Source organism: Palaemon carinicauda, chromosome 17 (assembly GCF_036898095.1).
Source record: "Palaemon carinicauda isolate YSFRI2023 chromosome 17, ASM3689809v2, whole genome shotgun sequence".
Taxonomy (NCBI): Eukaryota; Metazoa; Arthropoda; class Malacostraca; order Decapoda; family Palaemonidae; genus Palaemon; species Palaemon carinicauda.
Window position 1 is genome coordinate 64,300,905 of NC_090741.1, and position 20,000 is coordinate 64,320,904.

General features: G+C 31.9%; 1 protein-coding gene across 1 annotated transcript in view; it reads right to left on the reverse strand.

Moving 5' to 3' along the window:
* Positions 1-20,000, reverse strand: part of LOC137656109 (lachesin-like) — a 505,216-nt gene that overhangs the window by 121,518 nt on the left and 363,698 nt on the right. The window contains exon 2 of the mRNA XM_068390286.1: positions 9,897-10,024. Coding sequence (XP_068246387.1) covers positions 9,897-10,024 — 128 coding nt within the window. The remainder of the gene's footprint in view (positions 1-9,896; positions 10,025-20,000) is intronic.

Consider the following 20,000-nt stretch of genomic DNA (forward strand, 5'->3'; position numbering starts at 1 on the left):
TTTCGGTTCCGACCGTTTTTGAGTTCGTTTTCGGTACAAAAAAAGTGTCTTCAAAAAGCGGACGAAAACACTTTACGAAATGAGATAAACCCTTAGATGTTTACTCTCGATTGTTTCCTGTGTTTTTATTAATATTATTTCCGGAAGAAATAAAAAATGGAACAAAGATCTTAGACGGTTATCCATGTTCCTAGTTTTTTTTACCCATCAGTTCCATTGTTAGGGCAATGAAAGAAACAATAAATAAGGACATTTTAAATAGCTTTGGACTCCAACTTTTTAAAGGGAGGATATTTTTTTTTTTTTTAAATATTCCTCTATTCGGAATCTAGTATTTTTTATTTATATGTAAAAGTTCGCATTTTGAAAAATGGCATGCTTTTTAAAAAGTTGACTCCCAATGTTTGAAATCTCCAGGATAAAAATCCCCAATGGGTTTATGTGTTACTCGGATCGCGACGAAAGAAACGTAAAAGATTATTTTAAAAAGTGGGAGTTTTTAATATAATATTGTTCTATATTAGAACTTGTTTGATAGTAAAATTGTCTTTAGATTCGTTCAGAGTGAAGTGGATGACAAGGCAAAGCATAGTGACACACACACATATATATATATATATATATATATATATATATATATATATATATATATATATATGTGTGTGTGTGTGCGTGTGTGTGTATGTATATGTATATGTATATATATATGTATATATATATATATATATATATATATATATATAGAGAGAGAGAGAGAGAGAGAGAGAGAGAGAGAGAGAGAGAGAGAGAGAGAGAGAGAGAGAGAGAGAGAGAGAGAGAGAGAGAGAGAGAGGGGGGGCAAATCTAAAAGCCGATTTGAGATATGTGGTTATACAAACAGACACACACACACACACACATATATATATATATATATATATATATATGTATGTATATATATAATTTATGACGAATAAATATAATATACTGTATATTATTATTATTATTATTAAATGCTAAGCTACAACCCTAGTTGGAAAAGCAGGATGCTATAAGCCCAGGGGCCCCAACAGGGAAAATAGCCCAGTGAGGAAAGGAAATAAGGAGATAAGGAAAAATAGAACATTTTAGGAATAGTAACAATATTAAAATAAATATTTCCTATTTAAAATATAAAAACTTTAACAGAACAAGAGGAAGAGAAACTAGATAGAAAAGTGTGCCCAAGTGTACCCTCAAGCAAGAGAACTCTAACCCAAGGCAGTGTAAGACCATGGTACAGAGGCTATGGCACTACCCAGGAATAGAGAACAATGGTTTGATTTTGGAGTGTCCTTCTCCTAGAAGAGCTGCTTACCACAGCTAAAGAGTCTCTTCTACCCTTACCAAGAGGAAAGTAGCCACTGAACAATTACAGTGCAGTAGTTAACCCCTTGGGTGAAGAAGAATTGTCTAGTAATCACAGTGTTGTCAGGTGTATGAGGACAGAGGAGAATCTGTAAAGGATAGGCAACACTATTCGGTGTCTGTGTAGGCAAAGGGAAAGAACCGTAACCAGAGAGAAGGGTCCTATGTAGTACTGTCTGGCCAGTCAAAGGACCCCATAACTCTCTAGCGGTAGTATCTCAACGGGCGGCTGGTGCCCAGGCCAACCTACTACCTATATATATATATATATATATATATATATATATATATATATATATATATATATATATACAGTATATTATATTTATTCGTCATAAATTATATATTATATCTCATTATACCTTCCAAGTTTTGAGAAAAGACAGGTATAACGTAACTTATCTTGAACCTTAGATTTTTGTCCATAACTTAGTAAATGAAATAACACATTTATCGATATTAGATATGCCGTTATTACTAGTTTTATCATTTTGAAAAGGATCTTCGAAAAAAAAATTAATATGGCTTTCCTAACGTGGAAGCAAAACATTTAGAAAAATATAAAACTTTTCTTTGCTTAGCTGTAATGAATAATAGGAATAAACTGTATACTCACACTGCTATAAAAATCGTAATTTTGATCGGAAATTCGCCGTAAAAATATGCTGTTCTCAGCCGTATTTCAGTAAAATACAGGCGACCGTAATTTTTACCCTACTTTGTTATTATCTTTTACGGGTTGGTGACCGTAATATCACTTCTTAACGTCAATATATCGGTTTTTTTTAAACAGTAAATATATGAAAACTTTTATTCCAGGATTTTTACCATTTTTACTGTGAATTTTTAACAGTGTATTGGATGAGTAAAAAATAGCGAGCATCATATCTTGTCAATATGTTATAATTATGCTAGTAAATATTAAGTAGCAAATATAGTTTTATTATTATTATTATTATTATTATTATTATTATTATTATTATTATTATTATTATTATTATTTTTATTATTATTATTATTATTATTATTATTATTTTTATTATTATATTTTATTATATTATTATTATTATTACTACTATTATTATTATTATTATTATTATTACTAGCTAAGCTACAACCCTAGTTGTAAAGCAAGATGTTATATGCCCAAGGCCTCCAACTATAAAAAATAGCCTAGTGAGGAAAGGAAATACGGAAACGAGTAAACGATATAAGGAATAATGAATAATTGAAATAAAATATTTTAAAAACACAAACAACATTAAAACATTATTAATTCGTACGAGGATATAATATGAATATACAGTATACCTTATTCAATCACTGAGTTCAAATGTACCCACTAAAGTACTTACACTTCTCCATAGGAATATACCCAATGTCCATCATAATTGGCTATTCATCTCCCTAACATGTGAGTGAATTAGGTACATTGTATTGCACACTGAATTGTATGACTTCTGGATCTAGGTTTCCATTTTCACTTATAACAGAACCAATATGTTTAAAAGGAGGCAACCTTCTGTATGCCTTCCCTAATTTCACTCTTCCATTCCATTCTTCTCCACTTGTCCACATATTATGTCTTTGTTCTGTTAATTTTTAAGCTTTTGGTGTCAAGTTGTTCTCTACATTTTTCTAGCTTGAGTTGGACATCTTCTTTTGTTAGATCAATCAGCATAATGTCATCGGCAAACAAGGCACCTCTTCACTGACTTCCGATATTAAAACATTCATTACAATATCAAACACGTATTTGTAAAGTACATATTTTAATTACTTTTAGTTTTTAGTCATTCCATTGTTTAAATGTTCTCAATCTGCACTTGAATCCTTTTTAATTTACACGGTACATTTACGTCCCGAAAACCCACTCGAAAAAAATTAATACCAAGACCACGTCTCATTAATTGAAAATACTTTATTCAATGTTTCCAAAACCTGAAAAGATGATTATGAATAAGCTACCCCTCCCCTCACCCCTCCCATCGAGAAATGTAGAGCAAGTGGCTATTAGGAGTGATAATATTTCCACGTAAGAAGATGAAAAGGGGCAGAGGGAGACAGAGAACCCTATGATTTTTCACCAGAGCGACATGAAAAGAAACTCCCGATGATAATGTGATAGTGGGCCTAATTCCAGAGAGAGAGAGAGAGAGAGAGAGAGAGAGAGAGAGAGAGAGAGAGAGAGAGAGAGAGAGATCTCATATCGTAAATTTCTTTTAATGATTTAATCCCCTTATTATTACTGTTATGTGTGTGTATGTATATATATATATATATATATATATATATATATATATATATATATATATACATATATATATAAATATATATACATGTATATATATATATATATATATATATATATATATATATATATATATATGTATATGTATTATTTTACCCCTCTTGTTTATCAATGTATTTTATAGTCAAAGAATAGGATTAATGTGATCATTAAAAGTAGAGTGGAAGAGCAGGCTAAGTGGAATATAAAATACGTTCAAATATAAAAGCATTAAAACTCTACTATCATTGGAAAAACAGATTCAAAAGGAGTAAAATGATATATATATATATATATATATATATATATATATATATATTTATATAATTAATTTATATATATATGTATATATATATATGTATATAAATATATATATATATATATATATATATTTTATATATATATATATATATATATCTACATATATATATATATATATATATATATATATATATATATATATATATATATATATCATTTTACTCCTTTTGAATCTGTTTTTCCAATGATAGTAGAGTTTTAATACTTTTATATTTGAACGTATTTTATATTCCACTTAGCCTGCTCTTCCACTCTACTTTTAATGATCACATTAATCCTATTCTTTGACTATAAAATACATTGATAAACTAGAGGGGCATTCAGTAGAACGCAGACCTCCGCCGCGGCAGCTTATTTCCCGACCTCTTTGCTCGACCTTGACCTTGACCTTTGACAGTAATATGTATTAATTATCGTGGATTTTCATACACTCATATATGAAGCAAGTTTCAAGTCTCTGTGACAACGATGTCCGAACTTATGGCTGATCTCGTGAATTGAACATTTTGCTTGACCGTTGACCTTGACCTTCCAAAATTTAATCCTTTTCAGATTTTTGCATTACAATTAATCCCTGCAAGTTTCATTACTTTACGATTAAAATTGTGGACAGGAAGCTGTTCACAAACATAGAAACAAACAAACACACAAATAGGGGCGAAAACATAACCTCCTTCCAACTTTGTTGGGGGAGGTAATTACCCATTAAAATTCGTTGATTAGATTCAAACAAATTCCACTGCAAACATTAGAGAAGGAATGCAAACAAACATATCTTTGTTGCACAAATACAGTTTGTTCTGTCAGGAATGATTCGATGATTTGCCTAAAATCAAAAGTTTTAAATGAATAGAAGTTTTTCAGAAAAAAGTTTTGAGTTCATTATGTACTTTTACAGCTTGGGGGTCCAGAAATTATTGGCATAGAAAAACGCTACATTGAAGTATGTAGCCGATTTTTTTCAATTTCAGTTTTTTTTTATACTAGTTTATCAAAACGATGAAGAGAAATTGTAAGTTTCTTAATTATAGACCTTTCATTTGATATATAAAAAACATGTTTTCTTAGTATTAGTATTTTGACAAGAAAAAATAACGTGTCTAGAAATTTTTATATAATTTAATCTGATATTTTGAAAAAACTTTCATCTTGGTTTGCAACCCTTGAAGAAATATCGAAGGAGTTAGGTTGTAGGCGTATGTTTTGATAGCATGATAACTCTTAATAAGATTAAGAGTGTAAAGAAATGTCCCGATGTTGATAATATCGTTTATTTTAACGTTTTTAAGCTGACATTTTAAATTTCATTATTTACCAAGTACCAAATCTGTGAACCCACTACCAAGGAGAAATGAGGTAAGATAATTAGATAATTTATACTAAGAAAGTTCAAATAACTAATTTTAACTTATAATTATTTATGTTTTAACGTTTGAATTTTAAAATTTAATTGATATTATATTAACAAATTTACACTGAATTATTGAGTAAAGATCGACTTCATTAGTTTTCCGTTATTTTAATTTTATTATAAAGAGAAATAATGTATCCAGATATTCATTTAATTTAGAATTTCGAAGTGTGGGTTTAAGAAATTTTCTTTTAATGCTCATACTGAAAGATTAAATATATCACAAAATATATATCCTGTATGCATTTCAATATATTTGAAGATATTCATTTGATATATCAAAATTTGCTACATCTAGACACGTTTAAATCTATATGACATTTATATCTTTAATCACACGTAAATGTCAACTTGTTAACGCTGACCCTTCAATTTATTTTACACCAAGAACATGCGTTTGAACTTGAGAGTAAAATGATGCTGATAGTAAAAGTATGGTAGTATGAAGACTGGCATATCTTATCACGATCTTCATCACCGATCTTCTATATTTATAACAATTTATATGCTTTTCAATGAAGGGATACCGTAAGGGTTTGTGTATTGCTATGGTCAGCAAAGCTATACTATAGTTAGGGCCACCCGTACTATATTGGTTTACTGTGAGCTATCAGACGAAAATCTCCCACCAACACCAATCACCAGTGGCCAGCGTGGTAATGAAAACTGGCCAAACCCCATTAATGAATTAACAAGTTTAAAGGTTTAAATATCTAAAGGCCACTCATGAATGGCAGAGGCAAGTAACAGTGACATTGCCCTATCGAGCAGGACAATGCCCTAGATACTGACCATATTTACATATGATATGTAGCCAAGCCCCCTCTCCACCCAAGCTAGGAGCAAGGAGGGTCAGGAAATGGCTGCTGTTCACTCAGCAGATAGACCTATAGGCTCCCCCAAACCACCCATCCTAAGCTCACAAGGATGGTGAGGTTGCATACAAAAAAATTAACGAGGCTGAGCAGGACTCGAACCCGAGTCTGGTGTTCACCAGTCAGGGACGTCACCACATTTTTAGGGGACTAAAAATTGCTGCATTTGTTGTTGTTGTATATCAAGATATACATCTAAATAATGACATTATTATAGGATGATGCAACAAAGTCTTTGCATTTATTTTTATTCTTCAGGATCAAGTGATACAAAAAGATAGTAAGAGGTGTAGCCTAGATTATGTAATTACACCCAACACCAAAGGTGTAAATAAATATTTTAATGATGATTCTATAATTTTTTACTACTGATACCGACACCTACCAAGAGATGAAGAAATACCTTTTCTGTAATTGATTACAACTGAACTAATTTGAGAGAACCTCGAGGAGGCCGTCTTCACTGCAACCCCCCCCCCCCTCTCTCTCTCTCTCTCTCTCTCTCTCTCTCTCTCTCTCTCTCTCTCTCTCTCTCTCTCTCTCTCTCTCAATGAACTGAGTTCCAGCAACATTCCCTAAGGGAAATATTCTTTTAATTCGTAATCTTTAATATCAATATACATAAATACATATTTTTTCATGCATTCATCATCATCATCATTCCTCTCTCTCTCTCTCTCTCTCTCTCTCTCTCTCTCTCTCTCTCTCTCTCTCTCTCTCTCTCTTTCAGTTGAGTTTCTTCATCATTCGCAAAGGAGAATATTCTTTTAATCCATAATCCTTAATGTCAATACCGATATAAATACATATGTTTTTTCATACTTTCATCATAGTACATCTCTCTCTCTCTCTCTCTCTCTCTCTCTCTCTCTCTCTCTCTCTCTCTCTCTCTCTCTCTCTCTCTCTCTCTCTCTCTCTCAACAATGCTTTAATTCTGCAATGATTGAATATGAAAAGTGAAATTTGAATTTGATAAGGAATTAACACCTTTTCCAGTATTTCATACAAGTATTTTTAAGTTAGTGTATCATTAAGCTTTAAACTAGTCGCGACTCTATTTACTTTACTATTCCAAGAAGTGATTCTCACAAGAGTAGTGTTTACACTTATTGATTCTCTTAGTCGTATTGATTCTCATGACAGTGGTGATACTCATTTAGGTTTTGATTCGTATGAATACGTTGAATCTCATTAATCTCATTCTCTTAATGATTCACGTCAGGAATTCTCATGAGATCATTTTTTTTTCTCGGAATAAGATTTGAATCTCATGTTTTATTCTGTTCTTCATATCTGTAACATTTGGACGTTCGTTTTTAATTTGGCATTCGGTCTTTACCATGATAATGATGATCATGATGATATTATGATAATAATAAGATTGATAATTGTAATGATAAGGCTTATAATATAGTGATAAAAATCAAGGTAATTCATACATCATTATTGGAGGTAGTAAGTTAGCCAGGGCACCAGCCACTCGTTGAGATACTACCGCTTTGATTGGCCATACATTACTACAATGGATCTTTCTCTCCGGTTTCGGCTTGTTTTCCTTTTGCCTACACATACACAGAATAGTCTGGCCTTTTTTTTATATATCCTCCTCTGTTCTCATACACCTGACAATACTGAGATTACCAAACAATTCTTCTTTGCTCAATGAGTTGACCACTGCAATGTAATTGTTCAGTAACTATTTTTCTTTTGGTGAGGGTAGATGAGACCTTATATATGGAAAGCAGCTCTTCTAGGAGAAGGACAGTCTAAAATCAAACCATTGGTCTGTAGTCTTGGGTAGTGCTATAGCCTCTGTACCATGGTCTTTCACTGTCTTGGGGTAGAGATCTCTTGCTTGAGGGTACTTTCGTAAACAATAATTTACCTTATTGCTCTTCCTTTTGTATTTTCTTTAAAGTTTTTATAGTTATATATGAAATACTTATTTTAATGTTGTTACTGTATTTACAGTATCTATTATAATTGCTAATTACTTCTCTTGTAATTTCCTTATTTCTTTTCCTCACTGGGCTATTTCCCCTGTTGGAGCCCTCAGCCTAATAGTATTCTGCTTTTCCAACTAGAGTTGTAGCTTAGCATGTAATAATAATAATAGTAAGATTAATGATAATAATAATAATAATAATAATAATAATAATAATAATAATAATGATAATTTTATCCCTAAAGTAATGAAGATAATAATAACTGATGATAATGAGTCTGTTATATGTAAAAGATGTATAATAAGTTAGTGACATTTAGAAAATATGTTTTGGTGAGAGTCTTAATATCCAGGTAGCGAAGAAGTGTGCAGTAGGCGGAATTCAACGTGCTACTGATGAGCCATTTGTGCAGGTGTATAAATAACTAACTGGGAAGTTTTACTGCACTCCATGTTCATTCACTATTCAGCAGACACGGCATGAATGTCACAGTAACTGTTTTATTAATTTTTTCTTGTGTTAGAGAAAACTGTTTGATGTTGAAAAATAGATTAAGATCATTCATATCATATAATTAATGGGATTTCACAAGAGGCGGTAAAACCAGTTTTATTTCCATTAATGAAACGCATTAATGAAAATGAGATATCATAGTGTTACTAATGCTGATGTGGCAGGCGTTTTCTAATTTTGATATTTGTTATTCATATATAAATGCACTATGTATAGTTTCAGATATTTAGATTATTTGTAATGAGACAGTATTAGATTACAGGTACCACGTTTGTAGTTGTTACGGTAAATAAACAATCAATTTTCATTAAGTTTATTTGTGTATTTTTGACGAAATATAACATTTCTTATAATGTACATAACGAAATAGAATATTTTCTTATAATGTACATAATCTATTTGAATCTGTTATATTGGTTTAGTGATATCTTTTATTATTCAATGTCTTGTTTATCTTGTTTATTGATTAATACATTCTTTTCATGAAGTATAATAATAAAGATGATGGTGAAGGTGATTATTATTATTATTATTATTATTATTATTATTATTATTATTATTATTATTATTGTAGATATTTCGATTGTAGTATTATTGTTGTGTGTCGTAGGTATAACATTAATTTTGAATAATATTATTATTACCATTAATTCCATTATTACCTGTATTTATTTTAATTACATAGATATCCAATGAATAATGGTGCCATTTATATTGTCATCATCAGGAGTACAGTGACTTAAATCGTGTACTTTTTGTTTTTGTTAACAATGGGAATTATATATATATATATATATATATATATATATATATATATATATATATATATATATATATATATAAATGGGTATTTAGGGAAGTAAATATATGTCTGTGTGTATATATACACTAATAGATACTATTTCATGCATACGTTGGGAATGTCACCATTGATACGCAACATGGCGTTCATTGTAGAAAATGTCTAGCAATAAAACATAAGAGCAAATGACATTTGTTAATTTGATTTTAACATTTGGGCAAACTAACATTCGATTATCATGTTGAAATTGGTGTATGCTATGAAGCCTGTTATTACTACCTTTTATTGATAATTATAGTTTTTATCATAATAAAGAATATTTTACTTTTTATTAATAATTGTAATATCTTACCCTATATTCTCCTAGGTTATCGACGACGCAGGAAAGCACAGCTTCCTTCCCCAATGGAACTGTCACGTTTTTTATGGCACCCACAAAATCGGGTTCCGCTTCGTCGCTCGCCACTTCATTTATGCGAGCTGCAAGAAAAAGAAGAAAGATGCAGGTGAGACCAAAGTACAGTTTGGTAGTATGGTTAGCAGACGACAAGGTTAGGTGAGGTTGGGTTTTGATTGGTAGCTTAGGTTATGTTAGGTTTTTCTTAAGTGATTAACATGAACTGAAGATTTTGTCTTATTATTATTATTATTATTATTATTATTATTATTATTATTATTATTATTATCATTATTGTTATTATTATTATTATTGTTGTTGTTGTTGTTGTTGTTATTATTATTATGATTATTATTATTATTATTATTGATATTATTATTATTGTTATTACTATTATTATTATAAGCTTATTATTCTAGTAGTGTTTGGTATCTTTGCTCTGACCATTGCACCAATTACCTTTAATATATATATATATATATATATATATATATATATATATATATATATATATATATATATATATATATATATATATATATATATATGTGTGTGTGTGTGTATATATACTGTGTATGTTTTTTTTTTCAGTCGAAACGTTAGATGTTTGTTAGGCTTACGTTGTTGCGGAAATATAAATATAAATATAAATATACTGTTATGGCTAATTTGTGAAGCAAGTTATAGAAATAAATATTTGTTATTGGTTACGTGGTCCAGAGGTTGTGGTCAAGATGCCAAAGAGTTCCAGACTATGTCCGTGTGTCAATTGACCTTTAAACGAAGGACTGTTTCCTGTTTTACAGACATAGGTTTAATAAAAAATGAAATTAAGTAGATAATTGATTCAAGTGTTAAGTTTACAATCGATATTTAGAGACACGGCTGGTTCATGAATATATCAGCCGCAGAGAATTACCTTAAAAGAAGTTATTTAAGTAATAGATTAATTTATAGTTGACATTATGCAGCAAAACTAAATAATAACGTTGTTTTATGTATTATAAGCATCCTTAGGTAATGTAGTATAAGTAAAAAGAAATAATAACCCGTTTAAGTTCTGTATTGCAGTAGAGAAAATTTAAAAAAAATCAGCATTGTAGGATGCGATATATAAAATAATGTAAGTTGGTATATAGACGAGTAAAACATAGTTTGAATAAATAACATTAAGACAAAAGAAGTTAATTCTAGTGATTAAGATATGAAATCAGGAAACTTACAGTACTGAAAGCTTGATAATTGTTTAAATATATTGATTGTCTGAGGTTTTAATAGAATAAGGATTAAATAATCCTTAGAGGTTTAAAAAAAGCTTAAATGTTTGACTCGTGAGGAGGAATTTTTCGATCCCCAGTTTCTGAAAGTAGTTTACGTGAAGAGAAAGTTACCTGCAAGGAATTTTGTATCAGGAATAGCTGTGGGAGGTTTACAGTTGTTTTAGATATTGCAAAAACAAATTTAAGTTTCTCTCCCTGCAAAGAATAAAAAATTCGACTAACAATAACAAGGGAAATCACTAACAGGATGTGATATAAATATTTATTTTCCTAATGTTAAAATAAGGTTAACATTGACCTCGATTACAGTATTAATTGATTGCTTTGATCAGATAAAGTTCTGATTTTTTATTTAGATATTGCAAAAGTTTATTCAAGGTTCCCCCTTCCACAAAAAGCTCAAATAACAATAACATTGGAAATCACCAATATAAAATATTTATTTTCTTAATGTCAAAATAAGGTTAACATTGACATCAATTTGAGTATAGTTGGATTGTTTTTATCAGATGAAGAAGTTTTGATGTTTGATTTATCAAGAAAGAAAAGCTACCCACATCCATTTCAAGGGTTGTCATTCTATAGAAAGATCTAATATATCTAATAACACCAATATGGAATACGAAACAAGCACACAAAACTTAATACACATACGCTCATGCACAAGGCAATGTCATCGTTCAGTGGCTACTTTCCTCTTGGTAAGGGTAGTAGAGACTCTTTAGCCATGGTAAGCAGCTCATTTAGGAGAAGGACACTCCAAAATCAAACCATTGTTCTCTAGTCTTGGGTAGTCCCATAGCCTATGTACCATGGCCTTCCACTGTCTTGGATTAGAATTTTCTTGCTTGAGGGTACACTTGGGCATGCTGTTCTATCTTATTTCTCTTCCTCTTTTTTGTTATGAAGATTTTATAGTTTTTATATAGAACATCTAATTTGATGTTGTTACTATTTTTAAAATATTTTATTTTGATTATTTATTATTTCTCTTTTAGCTTATCTATTTCATTATTTCTTTTCCTCACTTAGCTATTTTTCCCTATTGTAGCCCTTGGGCATATAGAATCTTGCTTTTCCAGCTAGGGTTGTACCTTGGCTTTTAATTTATATATTGATACGATAGTGTGTGTTATTTATTTTGTGTCAACGCTTTAAAGAAAACGGAAATAATTTCATGGTATACTTTTACAAATTCACACTAGACTTTGATTACTTAACCAAAGCACATCTTATATAGTTTTCCCAATTTTGTCTTTAGTACACCTGACTTTTTTTTTTTAAATATTAGACAAAAAATTGAGTTCTATCAATTGGCATAACCTAGATTACAAAATTAATATCGGGCCTTTTCGTTTAACGACTAATCCGTTCTTATTGTAAAAGATTTCTCATAATTCTGATCACCCTTTGCTTCAAATCTTCCTAGACATTACTCAATTTCCCGTCCGCCTATCATATTCAATGACCATTAATAAAGCTCAAGGACAGACTTTCGATAAGGTTGGGATCTACCTACCACAACCTTGTTTTACTCATGGACAACTTTATGTAGCCTTCTTAAGAGCAAGGTCTATGAACAGTGTAAGAGTGAAAATTTGTCCTCAGAAGACTTCCACTCATGGCCAGTGAAGAGGAACTACCTTCACTATAAATATTGTATATAAAGAAGTTTTGTAAATTTTTTCATGTATTGCTCATTTTTTAAAATGAATATACAGGTCAGATCTTATCACATTTTATTCAAACATGTATAGGTTAGGAACAAGATAATTAGTATTTTGAAAATATAATTTCGTGAAATTTACACGGGTTCCTCTAGTAATAATAATTCTCGGTCGTGTGTTAAAACAAAAGTGCGCTAGGGAAGGAGACATGTCCTCTCCCGACGCATTAGTGGCTAATAGACATTATCGTATTTCTTCCCCTGCCAGCCTGCTCCTATGCAAGACAGGATGAGATCCTTAACCAGACCATACTTACTGTTCTTTAGAACCTTGTATAATGCAGTAAGTGGCCCTTAAGCACCACCTTACAATCATTAAATCTATTTTACAGGTAGGGCAAAGTAGAGAGGCAACCGTTAACCACCCCATATACACACTATTTTATCTGACTTTGTGGCATCAGTGCATTTAAGACCTTATGAATTTATAACTCTTTAACCTCTTATAGCATCGTAAAATCTGAAACTTGCTGAGGATTTTTTCTTTTTCATCTTACTTTACTGTGAGTTTGTTTTTATCATGTTGTGAAGGTTAGCTGTTTAAAGTTAAGTAGTGTATCCCTATGCACTTGAGAGAGAGAGAGAGAGAGAGAGAGAGAGAGAGAGAGAGAGAGAGAGAGAGAGAGAGAGAGAGAGAGAGAGAGAGAGAGAGAGAGAGCACTCAAACTTTAAAACTACCAGATAGAGACGGGGCTTTTGGCATTAAAAGACGTGGAGAGAGAAAACAGATTCATAGTGAGAGAGAGAGAGAGAGAGAGAGAGAGAGAGAGAGAGAGAGAGAGAGATAGAGAGAGATTACCATCCATAAGGAGATAGAGACGCAGATTAGAGTGAAAGAAAGTGGAACAAAAACGCACGCAAACATAAGCAGAAGCATTCAGACACACAATCGTGCGTTTAGTGATGAATTTGAGAGAGAGAGAGAGAGAGAGAGAGAGAGTAAACGTATCTTTGAGGGGGAGAAGCGTTAACAAGAGAGCTTTTAATTAGTAAAGAGAACCAAGCCACATAATTAGGTCAGGTGAAGAGAGACGGGGAACAAAGCAGCTGTTAATAGTTTAGCTGCAATTCCAATTGAGAACTCCACGTGTTGTGGGACTTCTCGTCTTATATAGGGCGAAACCGAACAAATAACTTCTTTTGTCTCAGAATTAATTTCTTTTCCGCCATTCCAGAGGGTAACAACCTTCCAGGTTTCAGGTTCCAGGTTCTCAAAAAGTATATTTTCCGATGTGTGATTGCGAGCTCCCTGTTCATTTTCGTTATATCTGCGACCCACCATAGCTAATTAACTACCAGTTATAGGTAGTGGTAGTAAGGATGCTTCAGGACACGGGTATATGTAATTTTTCCGTCGTTGTAATTGTCCAATAGTTACTTTCCACTATGTAAGGTAGAAGAAGCTCTTCAGCTGTGGTAAGCAGCTTTTCTAAGAGAAAGATACTCTAAAATCAAACCATTGTTCTCTAGTCTTGGGTAGTGCCATGGCCTCAGTACCTTGGTCTTGCGCTGTAGGTCGTGCACTGTCTTGAGTTAGAATTCTCTGCTTGAGGGTACACTCTTTCCTTATTTCCTTTCCTCAATGGGCTATTTTCCCTGTTAGAGCCCTTCGGCTTATAGCATCCTGCTTTTCCAACTAGGGTTGTAGCTTAACTTGTAATAATAATGATAATACTATTGGGTCACTGTTATTGTTATTAGTAATATTATTTTTTTTCCTGGAGTGCATATAAACTTGCCAAGGAAAAGTATTTTGAGAAAAAGGGAAAGTTAGAAAAAAAAAATTAATATGATATGTGATGAGTTAAGTATAAACAAAAACAAATAACAATGCATTTGGATATCAAAGGTCAAGGTCGAACAAAAGGTCGACCGAATTAACCCTAACGTTAACCTCAAGTTCGTACATGGTTGTCACACAGACTTCAAATACGATTATAATCTAAATTGCTTCTGGGAAAGGCAAGCGGGTTTCGAGAATTAAGCTTCCGTGGCGGAGGTTTCCACTCTCAGAGTGCTTATCTAGTTATTATTATTATTATTATTATTATTATTATCTAAGCTACAACACTAGTAAATAAGGAACTTAATTCAAAGTTTAAGAATACTGTTTGTATGGACCGATCACGGAATTATATTAAAATGTATCTGAAATATAAGTAATAATATGGAGGAGTTATGACTATCATCGAATCCTATTGTTAGAAAAGTTTCCTCCTGAGGTAAAAATGTGGACATGGATCACTAATTAGTTCACCGGAAACGAGTCAGGTAGAAAAAGTTGTATTTGCTCTTTTGAGAATATAGGCCTATTGTATGTGTATAGACAAAATATGGATCACGGATGTTAACTCTGATTATTGATCCAATGTTGAGAAATTATCGTAATTAATATTTTCTTTATTGTTATTTTGTAGAATAAAATAGATTGAAAAAACTCTGAAAATAGCAAATACGGAATAATGGAATAAAATTATTTTATTTTATTATAGAACTGCATATGAGAAAAAGGCCAGTCCAAAAGTAATGGTCTCTTAAGGTTTTACGATCTTAATCTATGCGATCATAGATAGGCATACATGAGGGTAGGCCTACTTATTATCTAGCCTAATGGAGTCACTTTCTCCTTAATCCTCAAAGGTAATTTAATCTTACTTCATTATCATGTTGGGGTAGCTTTCCTAGACTAATATCAAGATGCCTATCCTCTACTTGATGCCTTGTAATGATTTCCTGAACTTCAGGAAGAATCAAATTTGATCATAGGAAGATTTCAATATGGCTGCTAATAGGCATTTACAGCCTTTCTGAAATACTCCCCATAGGCTATTTAACTTGTAGACCTCCTTGTTGAAATAAAGTAGTAGATTTTTAATTTGTTTTATATGCTTCCTGGTAGACACACCTAGTAGACCTTTGTATGCATGCTAAGATACTGTACAGTTATTGGAAGATCACCATAGGCATTCTGGAAAGCTTATTCGGGTTTGATAGAACGAGTTATGTGGGCTTATTGAAACACCTCCAGAAGCTTGTTAAATGGAGTGTATTTGACTTGTATTGTTAAAATACTGCAGCGTCAGCTACCTGAGCTTCTTGGAATACTGCACTGTAAGTTATCCAAGCTTGTTGGAAGATTACACTGTTAGCTACCGAAGCTTGTTGGAAGGTTACACTGTTAGCTACCGAAGCTTGTTTGAAGATTACACTGCTACCCAAGCTTGTTGGAACCCAGTACTACACCCTTAGCTACCTAAGCTTGTTGTAATACTGCACTATAAGCTACCTAGTTTGTTAGAATACTGCACTGTAAGCTACCGAAGTTGGAATACTACACTAAGCTACCTAAGCTTGTTCTTTGTTAGAATATTGCGCTGTAAGCTACCCAAGCTTGTTGGAAAGTAAGAGTCCCGTGTATGTGAAACTACCAACGTAATATCCAGCTCCGAAAACCACATGACATATTCCCTCTACAAGAGAGCACAAGTTCAATTGCTCTTTGCTCTTGGAAATACCATTCTGGATTCGATTCGAACCAGTGCATCTCTCCCCAATTAATATCATGTAACGCAAGCTTCATATAACCTTGCTGGGAAGTGTTGACTCTCTAAGCAACGCCATCCCCAATGATTTATTCAATGTGCAAACCCCCATCAATTATCCTTTTGCTGTCTAATATAGTTCAAGTTGCATTCCTTTATCATGCCCTTGACGTGTCGGCATCCATACGGCATTCTTTATGCATTCGCACGAATCCGTTTTCTATCTTCCCGTGATCCAGTTTCCAGTTGATTAATCTTTTGCTACGTGGAAACATGCAACACAAGACCGACTTGTTCCTCGTGTCGAATGGCCGGCCATGTTTCTCTCGGAACATCTTCAGGTTTCTCTGTTCATTTTTCATTATTCATTCGCATCGTTTATTCAGAGACACTGTCAGTGCTTCGATATAAAAGGTGCTCCTTCTTCTCCATTAAAAGAATTATATCTCAGATGGTTTGTTTGTTTAATTTCTTTCGCTCTTGTTTTCTTTCTTAATTTCTTTTGGACAAGACATGTTCGAGCTATAAATGAATTAGCATCTGCCAGTGCATCTTGTTGATTTCTTCGGAGTATTGCAATATTTTTTGTTTAAATGCTTCATGGAGAGTATTGTATCTTCCACGAACAAATGTTTATAGAAATCTGTTTTTAGATAATTTTATTGATTGAAAAAATACACGACAAATATACCGTATGTAGAAATATATATACATATACAAAAATACACTTAATGAAATTCATTGTATATCAAAGAGATTAAGTATATGATGTTTTTATCAAAATGGTCAACCTATTAAAATTGCAAGAACTGCAATATAGCCTTATTTTTATATACAAATTGTGTTTGTATATATATGTATATATATAAATAAGTATATATAGATACATGTATACATAAATACATATTGATAAATTTATATAAATAGCATCTTCATGATTTTCATGTTGTACAGTATATTTTATTAGTAGTTAGAAATATTGACTTTTGCAAACGACAATATAAATCAAATTTAAAAGTATAACGACGTATAGGCATGCATACATCGAATATAATATATATATATATATATATATATATATATATATATATATATATATATATATATATATATATATATATATATATCATCTGTCGTAACTAGTTCACTGCAAGACAAAGGCTTCAGGCATGTCCTCCCACTTGCGTCTGTTTATGGTCGTTTTATGGCAGTATATACCCGCAATTTTTTTTAGATCGTCAATCCATCATTTTCTCTTCCTTCCCCTGCTTCTTTTGCAATTATTATTATTATTATTATTATTATTATTATTATTATTATTATTTGTTGAGATACAAGCCCAGTTGAAAAAATAACATGCTATAAACCCAATAGCTGCAAAGGAAAGAAAACCTCAGTGAGGAAAGAAAAAAAAGGAAATAGATAAATTACAAGAGAAGTAATGAACAATTAGAATAGAATATTATGAGAACTATAACCACATTAAGATAGATCTTTCATATATAAACTATAAAAACTTCAAAAAGCAAAAGGAAGAAAAATAAGATAAAATAGTGTGTCTGAGTGTACCCTCAAGCAAGAGAACTTTACCTAAGACAGTAATACCCCGAACTTGGAAAAAATGATTGAGTATTGGTTTATACCATGAGCTTTTAATTAGTTTTATTCATTTATTTTTTTAATACTTTTATCCCTTCTTATTTTGCATTTAAATGTTATTGTATGGAAGTTGTGTGATTGGATTTAGAAGTTAAAATTATACCAAATGTTGTGAGCGTATGGGTATGATTGATTAATGTGTATTATACAGCGCTGAATGGCCTTTGATGCCCCAGTGCTTGGCTTAAGGCATAAATTTTATATTCAGTTCATTTCAATTCTATCCAAGACAGTGGAAGACCATGGTACAGAGGTTATGCCACTACCCAAGACTAGAGAACAATGGTTTGATTTGGAAGTGTCCTTCTTCTAGAAGAGCTGTTTGCCATAGCTAGAGTTTCTTGGACCTTACCAAGAGGAAAGTAGCCACTGAACAATTGCAATGCAATAGTTAACCCTTTGAGGGAAGAAGAAATGCTTGGTAATCTCAGTGTTGTCTAGTGTATGATGAAAGAGGATAATGTGTAAAGAATAGGCCAGACTATTCGATATATAAGTAAGCAAAGGGAAAAGGAACCAGAAAACTCTAGTGTTTGTGTTTCAACGGGTGGCTTTTTCCCTGGCAAACCTGCTATCTATAATGTCCATTAAGCAGTATATATAATTATATATTTATGTATAAATATATATATATATATATATATATATATATATATATATATATATATATATATATGTGTGTGTGTGTGTGTGTGTGTAAGTATATATATATGTATGTGTGTGAGTGTTATTAACCATAAGAAATACATGGATGAAAAAGAACCACTAGTGTTATGTACAGAAATAACCGATATTCGTCTAGAAATTGCCATTATTATAACGATTAATCGCACTGTACAAACAAAAGGGGGAGATCAGGCCAAATAGCTATCAGATCTCACATCTTCGGAGATAGCCAGAATTATCTCCCTTAATGGCTTCCGGAAGATGTTTGGTGATCTTGGATGTTGTGACAGTCAGTGACGTTGATGGTGATTGATGTAGGAGGAAGGGAGGAGGAGGAGGAGTAAGGGAGGAGGAGATCTACCTCCTTCCCTCCCTTCCTCTCTCCCTTCTTGGAGGAATCCCCCTTCGAAGGAGAGGAAAGGAATAATTGAGAGTTCCTTATCAATTGACTGGTTTTGTAATTGGTGCTTTAGCTTCAACTGCTTTAAGTTTGATACTTTTTTAAAAATAATTTTTACTTGTGTACGCGACCCGTCAAAAATGACGGCTAGATATTTGCATAGATATTAAGCGCGCACATTCTCACGTACGATTTACCTCTCGTGGTGCTCCCTGTTACCAGGGTATGGCTACACCATCTCCCCTTCCAGAGGAATGGGTAGAGACCGAGTATTTATACGGCTGGCAATACTGCTGATCGTGACCGGAAATGAATAAATATATAGGTATGTATGTATGTATATATATATATATATATATTTATATATATATATATATATATATATATATATATATATATATATATTATACTGTATATATATATATATATATATATATATTATACTGTATATATATATATATATATATATTATACTGTATATATATATATATATATATATATATATATATGTGTGTGTGTGTGTATGTATGTTTATATATACACATATACAGCCACTTGCTCTTTATTATATAACAGAAATTTTTGGGAAAATTGCTATTAATGTCCTGAATTACTGGCAATATACCTTGCGCAAATGTTTAACGTTATGTCTACTGCTGTGTTGTTCCAGAATATTATATGTACTTCTTTACTTTCTTCATGAGATGGAGAGACCCTTTTATTAGTAACACCCACTAACTGCCAAATTCTCTTGTTTTGGGGAAGGAGTTTCATCTACAACGTAGT